The 21,579-nt window shown below is 43.9% G+C and overlaps 2 protein-coding genes across 4 annotated transcripts; both read left to right on the top strand.

Moving 5' to 3' along the window:
• The first annotated feature begins 7,167 nt into the window (after positions 1-7,167).
• LOC109878895 (C-X-C chemokine receptor type 3) lies at positions 7,168-11,320 on the top strand. 3 transcript variants are annotated; one of them, XM_020471098.2, is made up of 3 exons: positions 7,168-7,858; positions 8,542-8,897; positions 9,344-11,320. In XM_020471098.2, the coding sequence occupies exons 2-3, from the start codon at positions 8,544-8,546 to the stop codon at positions 10,118-10,120; spliced, it is 1,131 nt and encodes a 376-aa protein (XP_020326687.2). In that variant the 5' UTR covers positions 7,168-7,858; positions 8,542-8,543; the 3' UTR covers positions 10,121-11,320. The 3 variants fall into 3 exon arrangements, with proteins under 3 accessions (XP_020326687.2, XP_020326685.2, XP_020326686.2); XM_020471096.2 differs by having other exon boundaries at positions 8,538-8,897; XM_020471097.2 differs by lacking the exon at positions 7,168-7,858 and having other exon boundaries at positions 7,870-8,897.
• Positions 11,321-12,991: 1,671 nt separating this feature from the next.
• LOC109878896 (C-X-C chemokine receptor type 3-like) lies at positions 12,992-17,130 on the top strand. The gene is made up of 3 exons (XM_031787143.1): positions 12,992-13,394; positions 14,102-14,452; positions 14,879-17,130. The coding sequence occupies exons 2-3, from the start codon at positions 14,108-14,110 to the stop codon at positions 15,647-15,649; spliced, it is 1,116 nt and encodes a 371-aa protein (XP_031643003.1). The 5' UTR covers positions 12,992-13,394; positions 14,102-14,107; the 3' UTR covers positions 15,650-17,130.
• Positions 17,131-21,579: the final 4,449 nt, after the last annotated feature.

The following is a 21,579-nucleotide window of genomic DNA, read 5'->3' as shown; positions in this document are numbered from 1 at the left end:
AACCTCAAAAGCTTTCAAACCACTTGAGCCACAGACAACAAATAATGTCATGATGTTGGAAAAATTGCGCAATACAGTGCACAGGTCTTATTTTCATGATTTGGACATTAATGTGCTTTCCAAAGCCAATAAACATGTGGAAATGTGAGCAGCATTTTGTATTCCAAGTTGAATTAGTTAGGGAGCATAAACAAAGTACAAACTTTTTTTTACATAAATAATTTCAATGGCTCCTTGGTCATCTGACCTACTGACTTCAAACAAGGTTCAGAATATCCACTGACTACCCATCTATATTGCACACCCTTTAGTTTGTCCATTTTCATCTCACAAGATTTTACATTAATTTTTCAAAATGTAAAGTTTCAATAGCTCCTTGGTCATGTGACCTAGTGACTTCAAACAAGGTTCAGAATGTCCACTCAGTGGCCCTACACATTGCACACCCTTTAGTTTGTCTATTTTCATCTCACATGGTTTTACATTAATTTCTCAAAATGTAGAATTTCAATAGCTTCTTGGTCATGTGACCTAGTGACTTCAAACAAGGTTCAGAATGTCCACTCAGTGGCCCTACACATTGCACACCCTTTAGTTTGTCCATTTTCATCTCACATGGTTTTACATTAATTTATAAAAATGTAGAATTTGAATAGCTCCTTGGTCATGTGACCTAATGTCCGCTGACTACCCTTCTATATTGCACTCTTGTTTGTGTACTGTAAAATCACGTGGTCTAACGTAGATTTTTCGTAGTTTCAAATTTGCAATAGCTCCTTGGTCATGTCAATTACACATCTAAGAAGCATGCAGTGGATATACACCCATATTGCATAACCTCTAGTCATGTATCTTCTATATTGACAAGCCGAGGTCTACAACAGACGGTCAAAGGGTCACTCGGTGCAGAAGGGAGACAGAGTTCTACTTGCTAACAAGGGGGAGAGGGGCAAGAAGAAACTGGCTGATCGCTGGGAGAGTGTGGTGTACATAGTGGTTGCGAAGAACAGCTCACTCAACTCCTATCGTATCCAACACCCTACCACTGGACGCATCAAAACTGTGCATAGGAACCTGATTATGCCAGTCAACTTTCTGCCTTTGCCTTCGTGGGAGGAACCTGAGGGTCTCGGATCTCTATCGAGTGGTGACGTGATCTCTGAGATGTCTGCAGAGTCCAGCCAAATGGATGGGAGTGACGCCAGGACTGTCCACTGGGTAGCAGGCCTTCCTGAGTCTTCTGGGAGGATACTCCAAGAGGATGGTAAAGTCCCAGCTGATGGAAGTGAGGTGGAACAACTGTATGAAGTCCCCTCAAGTGAGGTGTGCTCAGCAGAAGTGGACCAGAGAGATATCCCCAAAGCCTACAAGAGTTCTGATTGCGAAACTCCATTCAGTGTGGATGACGCTGTGACAGATGATGTTACCTTGGTTGAAGATGCTTCGTCAGTGTGGTCTGTGACAATCTACCAGGATTCTGATCAGTCGTCTGACACTACTAGTGTTGAGTCGGTAACTGAAAGTGTGCTGGCTCCGGATATGCGGATCTGTAGTACTCCCCATCCTGAGGTCAGACCTCTGAGCAGGGTCAGTGCTGTCTGTGATGTTCCTGCTAGGTTTTTGGGTGAGGGTGTTCGGACTAGACTAGGTAGATTTATTAAGCCAGTGAATAGACTAATCCAAACTATGTCTACACAGGAAATGAAACAGTTCCAGGTTTCTCTGTGACGGTAGGATATTGCCTACCTTGATTTTTTTTTTAATATATATGTAGTAATCTAAGTGTGTCTTAGAATGATTTGTGGGTTTGTCTAATATACTTGACAATTCATGTAACTTTGTGTGTAGTCCATCGGCATAAAATGTATATGGCATTTTTCATATACGGTTGAATAAGGGATTAGCTACCCCTTATTTTTCCTAATCCTTCACGGGATAGCTTTTCAGCTGATCGACCATTTGTGGGTCTAGAATTAAGGGACTACACAGGGTTACTCTGTCGCCCTGTGGGTGTGAAATGTTTTTTTTCTTTCTTTGTTACCTTTGAGGTAATGTGTTTTGTGCCTATAATCTAGTGTAAAACAGTGGGGGTGAATGTAGCAGTGTGGTGTTGTTCCCCTAGATTATGCACCAAGTTGCACACAAGGACCAATTCAAATAGGCCAGGTCAAGAGGGGATGTTAATAATTTGATAATAATAATAATAATTCAGTATATTTTGTTATTTAATTACAGCTGCATAGCTCATGTTTTTCTTTGGTGTACAAACACTTTTTCATATCAATATTGTACATACATGTGATTGTAAAAGTTTTGTATATTTTGGTTTGGCCCATCGCGGGTTATCTGTATTTCCGTACCCCCTTATTGTTCTCTTTTGCCTGACCTTCGGCTAGCAAGGTGCCTGAGAGCTAGGACTGCGCCAAGGGTTAACATAACCTGTGTTGTCTCTTCATGTGCAGGACAAATAAAAATAATTCCACTAACAGACCTTCAGTTGTGGCAGCGTCCTAATTAAAAGTACACAACGCAGAACGAACCACGCAACACATGCATCAAATAACTATTTATATCAGAAAAACAAACCCTCAAATGCAATATTGCATTTTGTAAGTTGTCTGCAGGTGGCTTGTTGTGAATGCTTGTTGTGACTACCCACCAAGGTGGCATAGCAGTTCAGACGTCTTTTGTCCTCGTCTTGTCGTGTCCTGTATATATATATATTTACAACTTTTTCACATACATTTTATTTTTATTTTCCATCAACTCATCTTCAAAACACTCTCCTGCAACCCGCCTCACCAATGTATATTTATAAAAAAGTATTATTTACCTCAGATCTGTAATCCTCCAAGAAGCTAGCCAGAAACTCCAAGAAGCTAGCCTGCTAGCTAGCTACAGACCTATATCTATCCTACCGTGCCTTTCTAAGGTCTTCGAAAGCCAAGTCAACAAACAGATTACCGACCATTTCGAATCTCACCATACCTTCTCTGCTATGCAATCTGGTTTCAGAGCTGGTCATGGGTGCACCTCAGCCACGCTCAAGGTCCTAAACGATATCTTAACCGCCATCGATAAGAAACATTACTGTGCAGCCGTATTCATTGGCTCCAGGTCATCTACAAGTCTATGCTAGGTAAAGCTCCGCCTTATCTCAGCTCACTGGTCACGATGGCAACACCCATCCGTAGCACGCGCTCCAGCAGGTGTATCTCACTGATCATCCCTAAAGCCAACACCTCATTTGGCCGCCTTTCGTTCCAGTACTCTGCTGCCTGTGACTGGAACGAATTGCAAAAATCGCTGAAGTTGGAGACTTTTATCTCCCTCACCAACTTCAAACATCAGCTATCTGAGCAGCTAACCGATCGCTGCAGCTGTACATAGTCTATTGGTAAATAGCCCACCCTTTTCACCTACCTCATCCCCATACTGTTTTTATTTATTTACTTTTCTGCTCTTCTGCACACCAATATCTCTACCTGTACATGACCATCTGATCATTTATCACTCCAGTGTTAATCTGCAAAATTGTAATTATTTGCCTACCTCCTCATGCCTTTTGCACACATTGTATATAGACCCCCCCTTTGTTTTCTACTGTGTTATTGACTTGTTAATTGTTTACTCCATGTGTAACTCTTTGTTGTATGCTCACACTGCTATGCTTTATCTTGGCCAGGTCGCAGTTGCAAATGAGAACTTGTTCTCAACTAGCCTACCTGGTTAAATAAAGGTGAAATAAAATTTTAAAAAATAAAAATTGATCTGGCCAAGGCTTTCGACTCTGTCAATCACCATATCCTCATCGGCAGACTCGACAGCCTTGGTTTCTCAAATGATTGCCTCGCCTGGTTCACCAACTACTTCTCTGATAGAGTTCAGTGTGTCAAATCGGAGGGTCTGCTGTCCGGACCTCTGGCAGTCTCTATGGGGGTGCCACAGGGTTCAATTCTTGGACCGACTCTCTTCTCTGTATACATCAATGAGGTCGCTCTTGCTGCTGGTGAGTCCCTGATCCACCTCTACGCAGACGACACCATTCTGTATACTTCCGGCCCTTCTTTGGACAGTGTGTTAACAACCCTCCAGGCAAGCTTCAATGCCATACAACTCTCCTTCCGTGGCCTCCAATTGCTCTTAAATACAAGTAAAACTAAATGCATGCTCTTCAACCGATCGCTACCTGCACCTACCCGCCTGTCCAACATCACTACTCTGGACGGCTCTGACTTAGAATACGTGGACAACTACAAATACTTAGGTGTCTAGTTAGACTGTAAACTCTCCTTCCAGACCCATATCAAACATCTCCAATCCAAAGTTAAATCTAGAATTGGCTTCCTATTTCGCAACAAAGCATCCTTCACTCATGCTGCCAAACATACCCTTGTAAAACTGACCATCCTACCAATCCTCAACTTTGGCGATGTCATTTACAAAATAGCCTCCAATACCCTACTCAACAAATTGGATGCAGTCTATCACAGTGCAATCCGTTTTATCACCAAAGCCCCATATACTACCCACCATTGCGACCTGTACGCTCTCGTTGGCTGGCCCTCGCTTCATACTCGTCGCCAAACCCACTGGCTCCATGTCATCTACAAGACCCTGCTAGGTAAAGTCCCCCCTTATCTCAGCTCGCTGGTCACCATAGCATCTCCCACCTGTAGCACACGCTCCAGCAGGTATATCTCTCTAGTCACCCCCAAAACCAATTCTTTCTTTGGCCGCCTCTCCTTCCAGTTCTCTGCTGCCAATGACTGGAACGAACTACAAAAATCTCTGAAACTGGAAACACTTATCTCCCTCACTAGCTTTAAGCACCAACTGTCAGAGCAGCTCACAGATTACTGCACCTGTACATAGCCCACCTATAATTTATCCCAAACAACTACCTCTTTCCCAACTGTATTTAATTTGTATTTATTTATTTATTTTGCTCCTTTGCACCCCATTATTTTTATTTCTACTTTGCACATTCTTCCATTGCAAAACTACCATTCCAGTGTTTTACTTGCTATATTGTATTTACTTTGCCATCATGGCCTTTTTTGCCTTTACCTCCCTTCTCACCTCATTTGCTCACATTGTATATAGACTTGTTTATACTGCATTATTGACTGTATGTTTGTTTTTACTCCATGAGTAACTCTGTGTCGTTTTATCTGTCGAACTGCTTTGCTTTATCTTGGCCAGGTCGCAATTGTAAATGAGAACTTGTTCTCAACTTGCCTACCTGGTTAAATAAAGGTAAAATAAATTTTAAAAAATGCCCTCATATCAAGTCATTATCAGGTTAAGCACCTCAGTTTGAACACCTCTCCTATCCTTGATCCAAACCACATACAGCCATTTGTGGATCTTTTCAGTGTCCATGTGAAAGATAGTTATTGCGAGGATGGAACATTTGTTGACTTAAAAAAAAAATGTTAACACCCATGTAAAATGAAGACCTGCAAAGCTTACAGATTTAAGTCTAATAGCATGAGATGAAAGTAGACAAACATCAAAGTGTGCGATATGAAGGTATAGTCAGTGGACATTCTGAACCTTGTTTGAGTTCAGTAGGTCACATGACAAAGAAGCTATTGAAATTCTACATTTTTATAAATTCATGTAAAACCATGTGAGATGAAAATGGACAAACTAAAGGGTGTGCAATATAGAAGGGTAGTCAGTGGACATTCTGAACTTTGTTTGAAGTCATTAGGTCACATGACCAAGGAGCTATTGAAATTCTACATTTTGAAAAATTAATGTAAAACCATCTGAGATCAAAAAAAAAATATATATATATATATGTATATATAAAAATAAATGACAAAGTAAAGGGTGTGCAATGTGTAGGCCCACTGAGTGGACATTCTGAAACATGCTTGAATTCACCAGATCACATGACCAAAGAGCTATTGAACATTTTCAACATTTTGAAAAATTCATGTAAAACCATGTGAGATGAAAATGGACAACCTACAGGGTGTGCAATGTGTGTCTATGCCATCGGGTTAGCTACAACCAATTTTGAAATTGTTAGGAGTAATGGTTAAAGAGCTATTGAATTTTGAAAATGTTGATTTGTCACTATGTTGACGGTCCCTAACTGCTGTTGGTGGATGTAAGAAAAACTACAGGCGAATATCCGTCGAATATACAACCTGAAACTAACTTTACCTCGGTGCTAATCTTGTGTCTTCAGATCAGAGGAGGAGAGGAGATGAGATGAGATTTAGGGCAGGCGTTTTTAGTCTAAACTATTGAGATGGACTTGCTCCGCGAATTTATTATAACTGAAGCACTATTCTCAGGCCCCGATGTAGCACAACTACCACCGTTGAACGGTAGGTTAAGCATGCAAAATAGAACTGTCTCCAACACTTCATGTTTGGACCTTGGAGCTCATATGTATAGCAGTGCCGCCTACCAATACAGAAGTGGATACAAGTTTCCCCCGAAATAACCACAGCTGTTGATACCATCAGTATATATGCCAACCTGGTCTCAGAGCATTACGTATTATTCTGTATGTTCCGAAGCATTCCATTTAGTATGATTTTTATTTATTTGATTTTTATTGAACCTTTATTTAACTAGGCAAGTCAGTTAAGAACAAATTTTTATTTACAATGACGGCCTACCTCGGCTAGGGTTAGCTAACATGCTAAGTAGTTGCAAAGTAGCTCAAAAGTAGTTAGCTAAAAGGCTAAATTTGTCCATTATGAGATTTGAATTCACAACCTTTGGGTTGCTAAACGTTCATGCTATAAGCCGATCCCAACCAACCACCATTACTTGAGTTATTTCCTTAAGTAGCCATCTGTCTTATCTAACCATACCAAACATAACATGTCTTACACATTTCTGTGTCACGGTTCCGGATTTATATGTGTAACAGTATAACTTTAGACCGTCACCTCGCCCATACCCGGGCGCGAACCAAGGACCCTCTGCACACATCAACAACTGACACCCACGAAGCATCGTTACCCATCACTTCACAAAAGCCACGGACCTTGCAGAGCAAGGGGAACCACTACTTCAAGGTCTCAGAGCAAGTAACGTCACCGATTGAAATGCTATTTAGCGCGCACAGTTAACTAAGCTAGCCATTTCACATCCGTTACACTCACCCCCCTTTTGACCTTCCTCCTTTTTCCGCAGCAACCAGTGATCCAGGTCAACAGCATCAATGTAACAGTATAACTTTAAACCGTCCCCTCGCCCATACCCGGGCGCGAACCAGGGACCCTCTGCACACATCAACAACTGACACCCACGAAGCATCGTTACCCATCGCTCCACAAAAGCTGCAGCCCTTGCAGAACAAGGGGAACCACTACTTCAAGGTCTCAGAGCAAGTGACGTCACCGATTGAAACGCTATTTAGCGTGCACCGCTAACTAAGCTAGCCGTTTCACATCCGTTACATATGTACTATGTTAAGTCTTGTCTATGAGACCAGGCTGCAACACAACACATTCCGACAAAATCCCCTCTTGCCAGATCGTGACTATGTTCGCATTGCGCACAGCACAGCTGTTGTGAGCCCAAGCCCCGCCAAGTACATGTTCTTGACCGACAATCGGAAGCTGTGGTAGGCGTTAACTCTCTAAAAGTCCTGCATCATCCCCGTGACATCCTTCACTTTTGTTTTGTGTGAACCGTTAGTTCAAGTTGTTCTCTCCTTCCTGCTCAGGGAATGCAGCCATTCAAACTTAACTGTCTGTTATATACTGGCTTTTTATAGTGTAAGTCTCTCTCCCGTCTCTCCAATGCTACTGGGACTACTGAATGATCGGCTATTTTTATTTTTAGTTGAACCTTTATTTAACTACAGAACACGGTTTATGTGGTAAGTACATTTCTCATTTCAAACCCCTTCTACTGTCCATGTGTTTCCTCTTTTCTATTCGTCTGTGGTCTTTGTCCTACACAAGTTCTCTTTACTCCGCGTATGTCTTTCATGTTTCGTGTGTTTGTGTGCATATGTCCGTGCACCCATACATCCACATTTCCAATGTTCTCTCTTTTTTGTCTCCCCCTCTCTCTTGCCATCTCCCACCAGTCTTTCTGGTTTAACAGAAAATCTGATAAGTATAGAATACCTACAGAGAGGTTAGAGAGTGTGGTTCGAGCACGAGACAAACTCCCATAGTGTGTCAATGGCACCAGTCAGATGGTCTGCAGTGCAGTGGACATCCCCCTTAAGGGGAACTGTACTTTCCACTGTTACTATGCTGTGTGTAGTGTTGCCTCATCTGGTTACATGGAAATCATGTGAGTAGCGTGAATATAATATGTTCTGGCCCTTGTCAGATGAGACACTTCAGGGGATACCTCTTTCTCACACAACTTGTCAGTGTTAGAGCAGAGGACCGGAGACTAAAGACAGATCTCTCTAGGTGTAACTTGGTGAAAGAGGAAATTGTTGTCCTCGCCAACACACATTCTGCTCGCATTGTTTTTGTCTTAAACCCAATAGATTGATCTGTACTACCCAAACGATAAACTGATTCTCGACTTCTCTACAGATAGACATGGATTTGGACCTGGGAGGGATATTTGTAGAGAATATCACCTATAACTACGATGGGGACTATGTTTATAAAGAGGAATGCTCCCCTGAAGATGGCGTTGGAGTGCGTTTTGGCACGGTGTTCCTCCCAATGCTCTACTCCCTGACGATGGTCCTGGGGCTAGTGGGTAACGTGCTGGTCCTGGTGGTTCTGGTCCAGAGGAGGCAGAGCTGGAGCGTGATGGACACCTTCATCCTGCACCTGGGCTTGGCCGACACCCTGCTGCTGGTCACCCTGCCCCTCTGGGCTGTTCAGGCCACTGGGGAATGGAGCTTCGGGACCCCCCTCTGCAAGATCACTGGAGCCATGTTCACAGTAAGGACTTGTGGGGGGTAGGGGGGGACTGGTCTAGCAACTGTATATATCTGTATGAACACATGAACTGGGGGTTGGGGATGAGGAGGGGGGGTAAAGGACTAGTGTGGAGTAGTGTGGTATATGATGGGGGGTTCTAGTGCTGTGAAATCCGAGGGCTGGGTAGGGTTGGATAGGAAGGGGAGGAAGGGTTTTTACATCCTATTATTCTTCTAAGTCATCAGATACACTTTCAATGCATCATTCAATCCAGATCAGGGTTAATGTACTCTTAATGGGCTCTTCCTCTGAGTCCAATAATAAACTGTCAATATTTCTTTGAAAAGCGAAAGTACAGAGGAGGAACACAGTTGTTTCATTGAAATGTTCATTCCAGCTAAGAGCTTTCTCGAGTTTATCTCTCTCTCTCTCTCTCTCTCTCTCTCTCTCCCTCTCTCCCTCCTCAGATCAACTTTTACTGTAGCATCTTCCTGCTGGCCTGCATCAGTCTGGACCGCTACCTGTCCGTGGTCCACGCAGTCCAGATGTACTCTCGCAGGAAGCCCTGGATGGTGCAGGCCAGCTGCCTGTCCGTGTGGCTCCTCTCCATCCTCCTCTCCATCCCAGACTGGCACTTCCTGGAGTCTGTGAGGGACACCAGACGAGACAAACAGGAGTGTGTCCACAACTACCCGTCTCTCTCCCAGTCTGGGTTTGACTGGCGTCTGGTCTCCCGCCTGCTCTACCATACAGTGGGCTTCCTCCTCCCATCTGCCGTGCTGCTCTTCTGCTACTCCTGCATCCTGCTGCAGCTGCAGCACGGCTCCCAGGGCCTCCAGAAGCAGAGGGCCGTCCGGGTCATCCTGGCCCTGGTGCTGGTCTTCTTCCTCTGCTGGACGCCCTACAACATCACCTTAATGGTGGACACCTTTCAGGGGAGGCCTGGGGAGCCTGTTTCTGGGTCCTGTGAGAACGGGAGGACAGCTCTGGAGAACAGTCTGGTGGTTACGTTCGCTCTAGCCTGCCTGCACGCTTGCCTCAACCCAGTGCTCCATCTCGGACTGTGTAGAAACTTCCGGCGACGCGTGCTGGATATGGTGAGGTGTGTTGAGGGGGTGCAGAACGATCCGAAACTCTCACTATGGGATTCAGGTGTGGTTGAAGACTCACCTGACCAAGCAGAGGAGATGGGGACGTTGCACCCAATGACAACCATGGGACAGGTACAGTCCACCCAGAGCTGATGGGTAGGAAGAGGATCCTAATGACTAATATAGTATGTCTTCCTGCCTTGAGGGGAAGTTGTATGGGTCATGGGTCAGGGGACTGGTGGATGACCGTAACGTGGGTCATGAGAGAAAGACATGCATAGTAGAAAGCCCCTTATGAGGACTGCTTTCTTTCAATTGCACTTTAATGGATAACGCTCAGACTAAATGTATATTTGTATAAAGTCAGTGGGTTGTCTGATCTTCATGTTTTGTTTTACCTATCAATGTCGTCCGGCTCTGTAGAATCTGTTGGAAAGATTTACGCATTAATTTTTCAAACCTATATCTATTGTATTATTATTTTTACAGAGCACTTCACTGAATGTAATGGATTTTAGAGTAAACAATGTTCTCAGCAGACACATACATCATACATTTAGATTTTTACACTCCCCTACATATTTATTTGGAATGTGAAGCTAAAACATTTTATTTGGCTCTATACTCCAGCATTTTGGATTTGAAATCAAATGTTTTATATTAGGCGATGGTACAGCATTTCACCTTTTATTTGAGGGTGTTTTCATACGTATCAGTTTTACTGTTTAGAAATGAATGCACTTTATGTATCTAGTCCCCCTATTAGAAGGTGTCATAAGTATTTGGACCAATTCACTTTAGTGTGTTAAATTTAGTCAAAAGTTGAGTATTTGGTCCCATAATTCTAGTACGCAATGACTACATCAAGCATGTGACTCTACAAACTTGTTGGATGCGTTTGCAGTTTGTTTTGGTTTTGTTTCAGATTATTTTGTGCCGAATATAAATGAATGGTAAATATTGTATTTTGTCATTTTGGAGTCACCTTTTATTATAAATAAGAATAGAATGTGTTTTCTTCTATATTAAAGTGGCTACCGTGATTACAGATTATCCTGAATCAATCGTGATTAATGATGAGTAAGAAAGTTACAGATGCACAAAGATCATGCCCCCAAGACATGCTAACCTCTCGCCATTACCAATAACAGGGGAGCATAGGATTTTCTTAGGAATATGATATTTATATATCTGTAACTTTCTCACTCAATATTATTCACGAATCATTCATAATTATGTGTATGAAGAAATCCCAACATTTTCTCACAGAATATTACAGTTTTAGTAGGACTTGTATATGTTACTGTTCTATTGTGTAACTATAATGTTATATTAAATAAGTATATCCTGTTATTGTATTATTCCATTACTGTGTATAATTAACGAATGAGAGTATGTTTCCCTTTTTACAACAATTGTTTCACTTTTGATATCCTCAAGTCGGTGTCACAATATCCTGTAAATTGACCCACTTTGGGGAAGCCCAATGTTGTTTTTACCCTTTCTTTTGACTGGTTTTAACGTGTCTGACAGCAGCATGAGACAGGGTTTCCCACTCTGTCCCAGGCATCCCAGGCTTGAGTTAATTTCTTTGTTGCAACAGGCTGTTTAGGCCTTTGGCATGCCTGATGACACACACAGCCATGGTTAGTGACATCATTGGTCAGATGTGGTGGGAGAGGGAGACAGTAATATTCCTCTTTGTGACCTGTTCACTTTTCACGGGTCTGTGTCCTCAATATCCGTCTGAATACACCACTGTTTGTTTTACTAAGAGAGGACTGTAGTAGGCATTGTCAACCAGATGAAACTGTGGGAGAAGGTAAGATAAGAGCAAACAGAAATGAAGGAGGTGGGAAGGGATGGAGAAGGAGATATAATGCTGGTATCAGCAGCTGCGGTTACCTCGAGGGAAATGTTTATCCACTTCTGTATTGTTAGGCACTGCTCTTTTTCATATGAGAGCCAAGGTCCAAACAAGAGGTGTTGGAGACTTCTAGTTTGCATGCATATTCTAGGCTACACCAGCAGCAGTTGTGCTATACTGCACCTGACAGAATAGTGCTTCAGTTATATTAAATTCGTGGTGCATGTCCATCTCAATAGTTTAGAATAAGGACACCTCCTGCTCTAATCTCATCTCCTTTCCTCCTTCACTGATCTGAAGACACAAGATTAGCTTACAAAAAGCAACATGGTTATGCATACATACAGTACATATCTTATGGCCCAACCTGGTCTCAGAGCATTTCGTATTACTCTGTATTTAAATCTGGGACGCTCAATTTATTATGATATGTTACGTTTAGTATGGTATGTATTAATATGTGGATGTCCATCGCACATTTCGTGAGATATGTTACAAATTCAAATTGCTATGTTATGAATTTGCTAAACGTAAAATATGTTACGAATCTGCAAAATGTTTACATTATGAATTTGCAAAATGTAAAATATATTATGAATTTGCTAAATGTATGATGTGTTACGAATTCTAGCTAGGTGGCTAATGTTAGCTAGCTTGCCCTTTCTTAGCTAGGCTTGAGGTTAGGGTTAAGTTTAGGAGTTAGATTAAAGGGTTAGGGGAAGGGTTAGCTAAAAAGGCTATGGTTAGGGGAAGCATTAGCTAACATGCTAAGTAGTTGCAAAGTAGTTTAAAAGTAGTATGTATGTGAAAAGTTGCTAATTAACTAAAATGCTACATTTGTCCATGATGAGATTTGAATTCACAACCTTTGGGTTGCTAGACGTTCCCATTATACACCAACCCCAACCAACCACCATACTTTCATTGTTTCCTTAAGTAACCATCTGTCTTATGTTACCATCCCAAATATAACATATGATACTAATTTAAGTGTCCTGGATCCGGATTTACGTTTACTATGTTAAGTCTTGTCTATGAGACCAGGCTGCAACATTGACACAATACATTCTGACAAATCCACTCTCACCGGCTCGCGACCGTGTTCACACTGCACACGTCACTGCTTTTGTTAGCGTAAGCCCTGCCAAGTACGTGTTATTGACGGACAACCGGCAGCTGAGGTATGCATACCTCTCTTCTGTAAAGCTCCAAAAATACTGGCGCTGGTTCTCTGGGTGTGTGACATGTGTACTGTACAACTCTGCTTACCGTGAGAGTAGAGGACTGAAATTACTATACTTCTTCTCTTCTAAAAGTCCTGCATCAACCCCTTGACCTCCTTCACTTTTGTTTTGTGTGAACTGTTAGTTCAATTTGTCCTCTCTCTTTCCTGCTCAGGGAATGCAGTCATTCAAACAAACTGTCTGTTCTCTACTTATAGTGTAAGCAAACAGAGCAGTGTTTGTCTCCAGTCTCTCCAATGCTACTGGGACTACTGAATGATCGGCTATTTTTATTTTAAATTGAACCTTTATTTAACTACAGAACACGGTTTATGTGGTAAGTACATTTCTCATTTCAAACCCCTTCTACTGTCCATGTGTTTTCTCTTTTCTCCTCGTCTGTGGTCTTTGTCCTTCACAAGTTCTCTTTACTCCGCTTATGTCTGTCATGCTATTTGAATTCCTGTGTGTGCTTGTGCATATGTCTGTGCATCCACATTTCCCAGGACAAGTCTTCTCTCTCTCTCTGTCTCTCTTGCTTTCTCTCTGTCTCCCCCTCTCTCTTGCCATCTCTCACCAGTCTTTCTGATTTAACATAAAAACTGATAAGTATAGAATACCTACAGAGAGGTTAGAGAGTGTGGTTAGAGCACAACGAGACAAGCTCCCATAGTGTGTCAATGGCACCAGTCAGATGGTCTGCAGTGCAGTGGACATCCCCCTTAAGGGGAACTGCACTTTCCTCTCTTACTATGCTGTGTGTGGTGTTGCCTAGTCTGGTTACATGGAAATCATGTGAGCAGTGTGAATATAATATGTTCTGGCCCTTGTCAGATGAGACACTTCAGGGGATACCTCTTTCTCACACAACTTGTTAGAGCAGAGGACCGGAGACTAAAGACAGATCTCTCTAGGTGTAACTTGGTGAAAGAGGAAATTGTTGTCCTTGCCAACACACATTCTGCTTGCATTGTATTTTGTCTTACACCCAATAGATTGATCTGTACTACCCAAACGATAAACTGATTCTCGACTTCTCTACAGACAGACATGGATTTGGACCTGGGAGGGATATTTGTAGAGAATAGCACCTATAACTACGATGGGGACTATGTTTATAAAGAGGAATGCTCCCCTGAAGATGGCGTTGGAGTGCGTTTTGGCACGGTGTTCCTCCCAATGCTCTACTCCCTGATGCTGGTCCTGGGGCTAGTGGGTAATGTGCTGGTCCTGGTGGTTCTGGTCCAGAGGAGGCAGAGCTGGAGCGTGATGGACACCTTCATCCTGCACCTGGGCTTGGCCGACACCCAGCTACAGCCCCTCTGGGCTGTTCAGGCCACTGGGGAATGGAGCTTCGGGACCCCCCTCTGCAAGATCACTGGAGCCATGTTCACAGTAAGGACTTGTGGGGGGTAGGGGGGGACTGGTCTAGCAACTGTATATATCTGTATGAACACATGAACTGGGGGTTGGGGATGAGGAGGGGGGGGTAAAGGACTAGTGTGGAGTAGTGTGGTATATGATGGGGGGTTCTAGTGCTGTGAAATCCGAGGGCTGGGTAGGGTTGGATAGGAAGGGGAGGAAGGGTTTTTACATCCTATTATTCTTCTAAGTCATCAGATACACTTTCAATACATCATTCAATCCAGCTCAGGGTTAATGTACTCTTAAGGGGCTCTTCCTCTGAGTCCAATAATAAACTGTCAACATTTCTGGGAAAAGAGGAAGTACCGAAGAGGAACACAGCTGTTTCATCTTAATGTTCATTCCAGCTAAGAGCTTTCTCAAGTTTATGTCTCTCTGTTCTCTCTCTCTCCTCAGATCAACTTTTACTGTAGCATCTTCCTGCTGGCCTGCATTAGTCTGGACCGCTACCTGTCCGTGGTCCACACAGTCCAGATGTACGCTCGCAGGAAGCCCTGGATGGTGCAGGCCAGCTGCCTGTCCGTGTGGCTCCTCTCCATCCTCCTCTCCATCCCAGACTGGCACTTCCTGGAGTCTGTGAGGGACACCAGACGAGACAAACAGGAGTGTGTCCACAACTACCCGTCTCTCTCCCAGTCTGGGTTTGACTGGCGTCTGGTCTCCCGCCTGCTCTACCATACAGTGGGCTTCCTCCTCCCATCTGCCGTGCTGCTCTTCTGCTACTCCTGCATCCTGCTGCAGCTGCAGCGCAGCTCCCAGGGCCTCCAGAAGCAGAGGGCCGTCCGGGTCATCCTGGCCCTGGTGCTGGTCTTCTTCCTCTGCTGGACTCCCTACAACATCACCTTAATGGTGGACACCTTTCAGGGGAGGCCTGGGGAGCCTGTTTCTGGGTCCTGTGAGAACGGGAGGACAGCTCTGGAGAACAGTCTGGTGGTTACGTTCGCTCTAGCCTGCCTGCACGCTTGCCTCAACCCAGTGCTCCATCTCGGACTGTGTAGAAACTTCCGGCGACTGGATATGGTGAGGTGTGTTGAGGGGGTGCAGAACGATCCGAAACTCTCACTATGGGATTCAGGTGTGGTTGAAGACTCACCTGACCAAGCAGAGGAGATGGGGACGTTGAACCCAATGACAACCATGGGACAGGTACAGTCCACCCAGAGCTGATGGGTAGGAAGAGGATCCTAATGACTAATATACTATGTCTTCCTGCCTTGAGGGGAAGTTGTATGGGTCATGGGTCTGGGGACTGGTGGATGACCGTAACGTGGGTCATGAGAGAAAGACATGCATAGTAGAAAGCCCCTTATGAGGACTGCTTTCTTTCAATTGCACTTTAATGGATAACGCTCAGACTAAATGTATATTTGTATAAAGTCAGTGGGTTGTCTGATCTTCATGTTTTGTGTTACCTATCGATGTCGTCCGGCTCTGTAGAATCTGTTGGAAAGATTCATGCATTAATTATTCAAACCTACAAACTTTTATTTGGCTCTATACTCCAGCATTTGGGATTTGAGATCAAATGTTATTAGGAGATATATTATATTAGGAGATGGGACAGCATGTCACCTTTTATTTGAGGGTGTTTTCATACGTTTCTGTTTTTGTAACGGATCTCGTCTTCCTTTTCTGAGGAGGAGTAGCGAGAAGGATCGGAGGACCAATTTGCAGCGTGGTAAGTGTCCATAAGGTTTTTTAATAAAGACAATAGAACACTCGAACAGAACAACAAACGATGACGTGAATATACAAAACCGAAAACAGTACCGTGTGGACCAAACACTCACACGGAAAACAAACACCCACAACCCAAAAGTGAAACCCAGGCTACCTAAGTATGATTCTCAATCAGGGACAACGACTGACAGCTGCCTCTGATTGAGAACCATGCTAGGCCGAACACAGAAATCCCAAATTATAGAAAAATGAACATAGACAACCCACCCAACTCAGCCATGACCATACTAAAACAAAGACATATCAAAGGAACTAAGGTCAGAACGTGACAGTTTTACTGTTTAGAAATGAATGCACTTTATGTATCTAGTCCCCCTATTAGAAGGTGTCATAAGTATTTGGACAAATTCACTTTAGTGTGTTAAATTTAGTCAAAAGTTTAGTATTTGGTCCCATAATTCTAGTACGCAATGACTACATCAAGCATGTGACTCTACAAACTTGTTGGATGCGTTTGCAGTTTGTTTTGGTTTTGTTTCAGATTATGTTGTGCCCAATAGAAATTAATGATAAATATTGTATTGTTTAATTCTGGAGTCACTTTTATTATAAATAAGAATATAATGTGTTTTCTTCTATATTAAAGTGGCTACCGTGATTACAGATAATCCTGAATCAATCGTGATTAATGATGAGTAAGAAAGTTACAGATGCACAAAGATCATGCCCCCAAGACATGCTAACCTCTCGCCATTACCAATAACAGGGGAGCATAGGATTTTCTTAGGAATATGATATTTATATATCTGTAACTTTCTCACTCAATATTATTCACGATTCATTCATAATTATGTGTATGAAGAAATCCCAACATTTTCTCACAGAATATTACAGTTTTAGTAGGACTTGTATATGTTACTGTTCTATTGTGTAACTATAATGTTATATTAAATAAGTATATCCTGTTATTGTATTATTCCATTACTGTGTATAATTAACGAATGAGAGTATGTTTCCCTTTTTACAACAATTGTTTCACTTTTGATATCCTCAAGTCGGTGTCACAATATCCTGTAAATTGACCCACTTTGGGGAAGCCCAATGTTGTTTTTACCCTTTCTTTTGACTGGTTTTAACGTGTCTGACAGCAGCATGAGACAGGGTTTCCCACTCTGTCCCAGGCATCCCAGGCTTGAGTTAATTTCTTTGTTGCAACAGGCTGTTTAGGCCCTTGGCAGGCCTGATGACACACACAGCCATGGTTAATCGATATCCATCTGAATACTAATCTGAATACTATTTATTTTACTAAGAGAGGACTGTAGTGGGCATTGTCAACCAGGTCACACTGTGGGAGAAGGCAAGATAAGAGAAAACAGAAAAGAAGGAGATGGAGAGAGAGGGTTTTTTTTTTTATTTTTTTTTATTTCACCTTTATTTAACCAGGTAGGCTAGTTGAGAACAAGTTCTCATTTGCAACTGCGACCTGGCCAAGATAAAGCATAGCAGTGTGAACAGACAACACAGAGTTACACATGGAGTAAACAATTAACAAGTCAATAACACAGTAGAAAAAAAAGGGGGAGTCTATATACAATGTGTGCAAAAGGCATGAGGAGGTAGGCGAATAATTACAATTTTGCAGATTAACACTGGAGTGATAAATGATCAGATGGTCATGTACAGGTAGAGATATTGGTGTGCAAAAGAGCAGAAAAGTAAATAAATAAAAACAGTATGGGGATGAGGTAGGTGAAAATGGGTGGGCTATTTACCAATAGACTATGTACAGCTGCAGCGATCGGTTAGCTGCTCAGATAGCTGATGTTTGAAGTTGGTGAGGGCGATAAAAGTCTCCAACTTCAGCGATTTTTGCAATTCGTTCCAGTCACAGGCAGCAGAGTACTGGAACGAAAGGCGGCCAAATGAGGTGTTGGCTTTAGGGATGATCAGTGAGATACACCTGCTGGAGCGTGTGCTACGGATGGGTGTTGCCATCGTGACCAGTGAACTGAGATAAGGCGGAGCTTTACCTAGCATGGACTTGTAGATGACCTGGAGCAAGTGGGTCTGGCGACGAATATGTAGCGAGGGCCAGCCGACTAGAGCATACAAGTCGCAGTGGTGGGTGGTATAAGGTGCTTTAGTGACAAAACGGATGGCACTGTGATAGACTGCATCCAGTTTGCTGAGTAGCGTGTTGGGAGCCATTTTGTAGATGACATTGCCGAAGTCGAGGATCGGTAGGATAGTCAGTTTTACTAGGGTAAGCTTGGCGGCGTGAGTGAAGGAGGCTTTGTTGCGGAATAGAAAGCTCTTGATTTGATTTTCGATTGGAGATGTTTGATATGAGTCTGGAAGGAGAGTTTGCAGTCTAGCCAGACACCTAGGTACTTATAGATGTCCACATATTCAAGGTCGGAACCATCCAGGGTGGTGATGCTAGTCGGGCATGCGGGTGCAGGCAGCGATCGGTTGAAAAGCATGCATTTGGTTTTACTAGCGTTTAAGAGCAGTTGGAGGCCACGGAAGGAGTGTTGTATGGCATTGAAGCTCGTTTGGAGGTTAGATAGCACAGTGTCCAATGACGGGCCGAAAGTATATAGAATGGTGTCGTCTGCGTAGAGGTGGATCAGGGAATCGCCCGCAGCAAGAGCAACATCATTGATATATACAGAGAAAAGAGTCGGCCCGAGAATTGAACCCTGTGGCACCCCCATAGAGACTGCCAGAGGACCGGACAGCATGCCCTCCGATTTGACACACTGAACTCTGTCTGCAAAGTAATTCGTGAACCAGGCAAGGCAGTCATCCGAAAAACCGAGGCTACTGAGTCTGCCGATAAGAATATGGTGATTGACAGAGTCGAAAGCCTTGGCAAGGTCGATAAAGACGGCTGCACAGTACTGTCTTTTATCGATGGCGGTTATGATATCGTTTAGTACCTTGAGTGTGGCTGAGGTGCACCCGTGACCGGCTCGGAAACCAGATTGCACAGCGGAGAAAGTACGGTGGGATTCGAGATGGTCAGTGACCTGTTTGTTGACTTGGCTTTCGAAGACCTTAGATAGGCAGGGCAGGATGGATATAGGTCTGTAACAGTTTGGGTCCAGGGTGTCTCCCCCTTTGAAGAGGGGGATGACTGCGGCAGATTTCCAATCCTTGGGGATCTCAGACGATATGAAAGAGAGGTTGAACAGGCTGGTAATAGGGGTTGCGACAATGGCGGCAGATAGTTTCAGAAATAGAGGGTCCAGATTGTCAAGCCCAGCTGATTTGTACGGGTCCAGGTTTTGCAGCTCTTTCAGGGTGGGGAGAGATATAGAGAAAGAGAGATGTTTTTAGGGTTGCATGGTTTGTGACGCACTAATCCTTTGTTTTCAATGCTAAACATTGACATACAAGTCAATACATGTCTTTTAAATACAATGGGCTATTTTTGACCAGATTATGTAATGTAAATGAGTTGTAAAAAAACATCCTGAAACTGTCAAGTTTGGACACACCTACTCATTCAAAGGTTTTTCTAAATGTGTTATAATTGTCTACATTGTAGAATAATAGTGAATAGACCAAAACTATGAAATAGCACATATGGAATCATGTAGATGGCATGTAGATGGCAGCATTCGTGTGGAACTGAAAGCGCGAACCACTGCTTTTAATCAGGGCAAGGTGTCTGGTAACATGACCGAATACAAACAGTGCAGCTATTCCCTCCGCAAGGCTATCAAACAAGCTAAGCGTCAGTACAGAGACAAAGTAGAATCTCAATTCAACGGCTCAGACACAAGAGGAATGTGGCAGGGTCTACAGTCAATCACGGACTACAGGAAGAAATCCAGCCCAGTCACGGACCAGGATGTCTTGCTCCCAGGCAGACTAAATAACTTTTTTGCCCGCTTTGAGGACAATACAGTGCCACTGACACGGCCTGCAACGAAAACATGCGGTCTCTCCTTCACTGCAGCCGAGGTGAGTAAAACATTTAAACGTGTTAACCCTCGCAAGGCTGCAGGCCCAGACGGCATCCCCAGCCGCGCCCTCATGCACAGACCAGCTGGCCGGTGTGTTTACGGACATATTCAATCAATCCCTATACCAGTCTGCTGTTCCCACATGCTTCAAGAGGGCCACCATTGTTCCTGTTCCCAAGAAAGCTAAGGTAACTGAGCTAAACGACTACCGCCCCGTAGCACTCACATCCGTCATCATGAAGTGCTTTGAGAGACTAGTCAAGGACCATATCACCTCCACCCTACCCGACACCCTAGACCCACTCCAATTTGCTTACCGCCCAAATAGGTCCACAGACGATGCAATCTCAACCACACTGCACAATGCCCTAACCCATCTGGACAAGAGGAATACCTATGTGAGAATGCTGTTCATCGACTACAGCTCGGCATTCAACACCATAGTACCCTCCAAGCTCGTCATCAAGCTCAAGACCCTGGGTCTCGACCCCGCCCTGTGCAACTGGGTACTGGACTTCCTGACGGGCCGCCCCCAGGTGGTGAGGGTAGGCAACAACATCTCCTCCCCGCTGATCCTCAACACTGGGGCCCCACAAGGGTGCGTTCTGAGCCCTCTCCTGTACTCCCTGTTCACCCACGACTGCGTGGCCACGCACGCCTCCAACACAATCATCAAGTTTGCGGACGACACAACAGTGGTAGGCTTGATTACCAACAACGACGAGACGGCCTACAGGGAGGAGGTGAGGGCCCTCGGAGTGTGGTGTCAGGAAAATAACCTCACACTCAACATCAACAAAACTAAGGAGATTATTGTGGACTTCAGGAAACAGCAGAGGGAACACCCCCCTATCCACATCGATGGAACAGTAGTGGAGAGGGTAGCAAGTTTTAAGTTCCTCGGCATACACATCACTGACAAACTGAATTGGTCCACTCACACAGACAGCATCGTGAAGAAGGCGCAGCAGCGCCTCTTCAACCTCAGGAGGCTGAAGAAATTCGGCTTGTCACCAAAAGCACTCACAAACTTCTACAGATGCACAATCGAGAGCATCCTGTCGGGCTGTATCACCGCCTGGTACGGCAACTGCTCCGCCCTCAACCGTAAGGCTCTCCAGAGGGTAGTGAGGTCTGCACAACGCATCACCGGGGGCAAACTACCTGCCCTCCAGGACACCTACACCACCCGATGTTACAGGAAGGCCATAAAGATCATCAGGGACATCAACCACCCGAGCCACTGCCTGTTCACCCCGCTATCATCCAGAAGGCGAGATCAGTACAGGTGCATCAAAGCTGGGGCCGAGAGACTGAAAAACAGCTTCTATCTCAAGGCCATCAGACTGTTAAACAGCCACCACTAACATTGAGTGGCTGCTGCCAACACACTGACAATGACACTGACTCAACTCCAGCCACTTTAATAATGGGAATTGA

Source organism: Oncorhynchus kisutch, linkage group LG13 (assembly GCF_002021735.2).
Source record: "Oncorhynchus kisutch isolate 150728-3 linkage group LG13, Okis_V2, whole genome shotgun sequence".
NCBI lineage: Eukaryota > Metazoa > Chordata > Actinopteri > Salmoniformes > Salmonidae > Oncorhynchus > Oncorhynchus kisutch.
Note: the sequence above shows the minus strand (reverse complement) of the source record. Positions and strands in the feature narration are given on the sequence as shown.

Excerpts from the sequence above, each read along its gene's own strand:
- LOC109878895 (XM_020471098.2), top strand. The coding sequence starts at position 8,544 with ATGGATTTGGACCTGGGAGGGATATTTGTAGAGAATATCACCTATAAC. Across the intron at positions 8,898-9,343 it reads TCACTGGAGCCATGTTCACA|ATCAACTTTTACTGTAGCAT; the intron begins GTAAGGACTTGT and ends CTCCCTCCTCAG.
- LOC109878896 (XM_031787143.1), top strand. The coding sequence starts at position 14,108 with ATGGATTTGGACCTGGGAGGGATATTTGTAGAGAATAGCACCTATAAC. Across the intron at positions 14,453-14,878 it reads TCACTGGAGCCATGTTCACA|ATCAACTTTTACTGTAGCAT; the intron begins GTAAGGACTTGT and ends CTCTCTCCTCAG.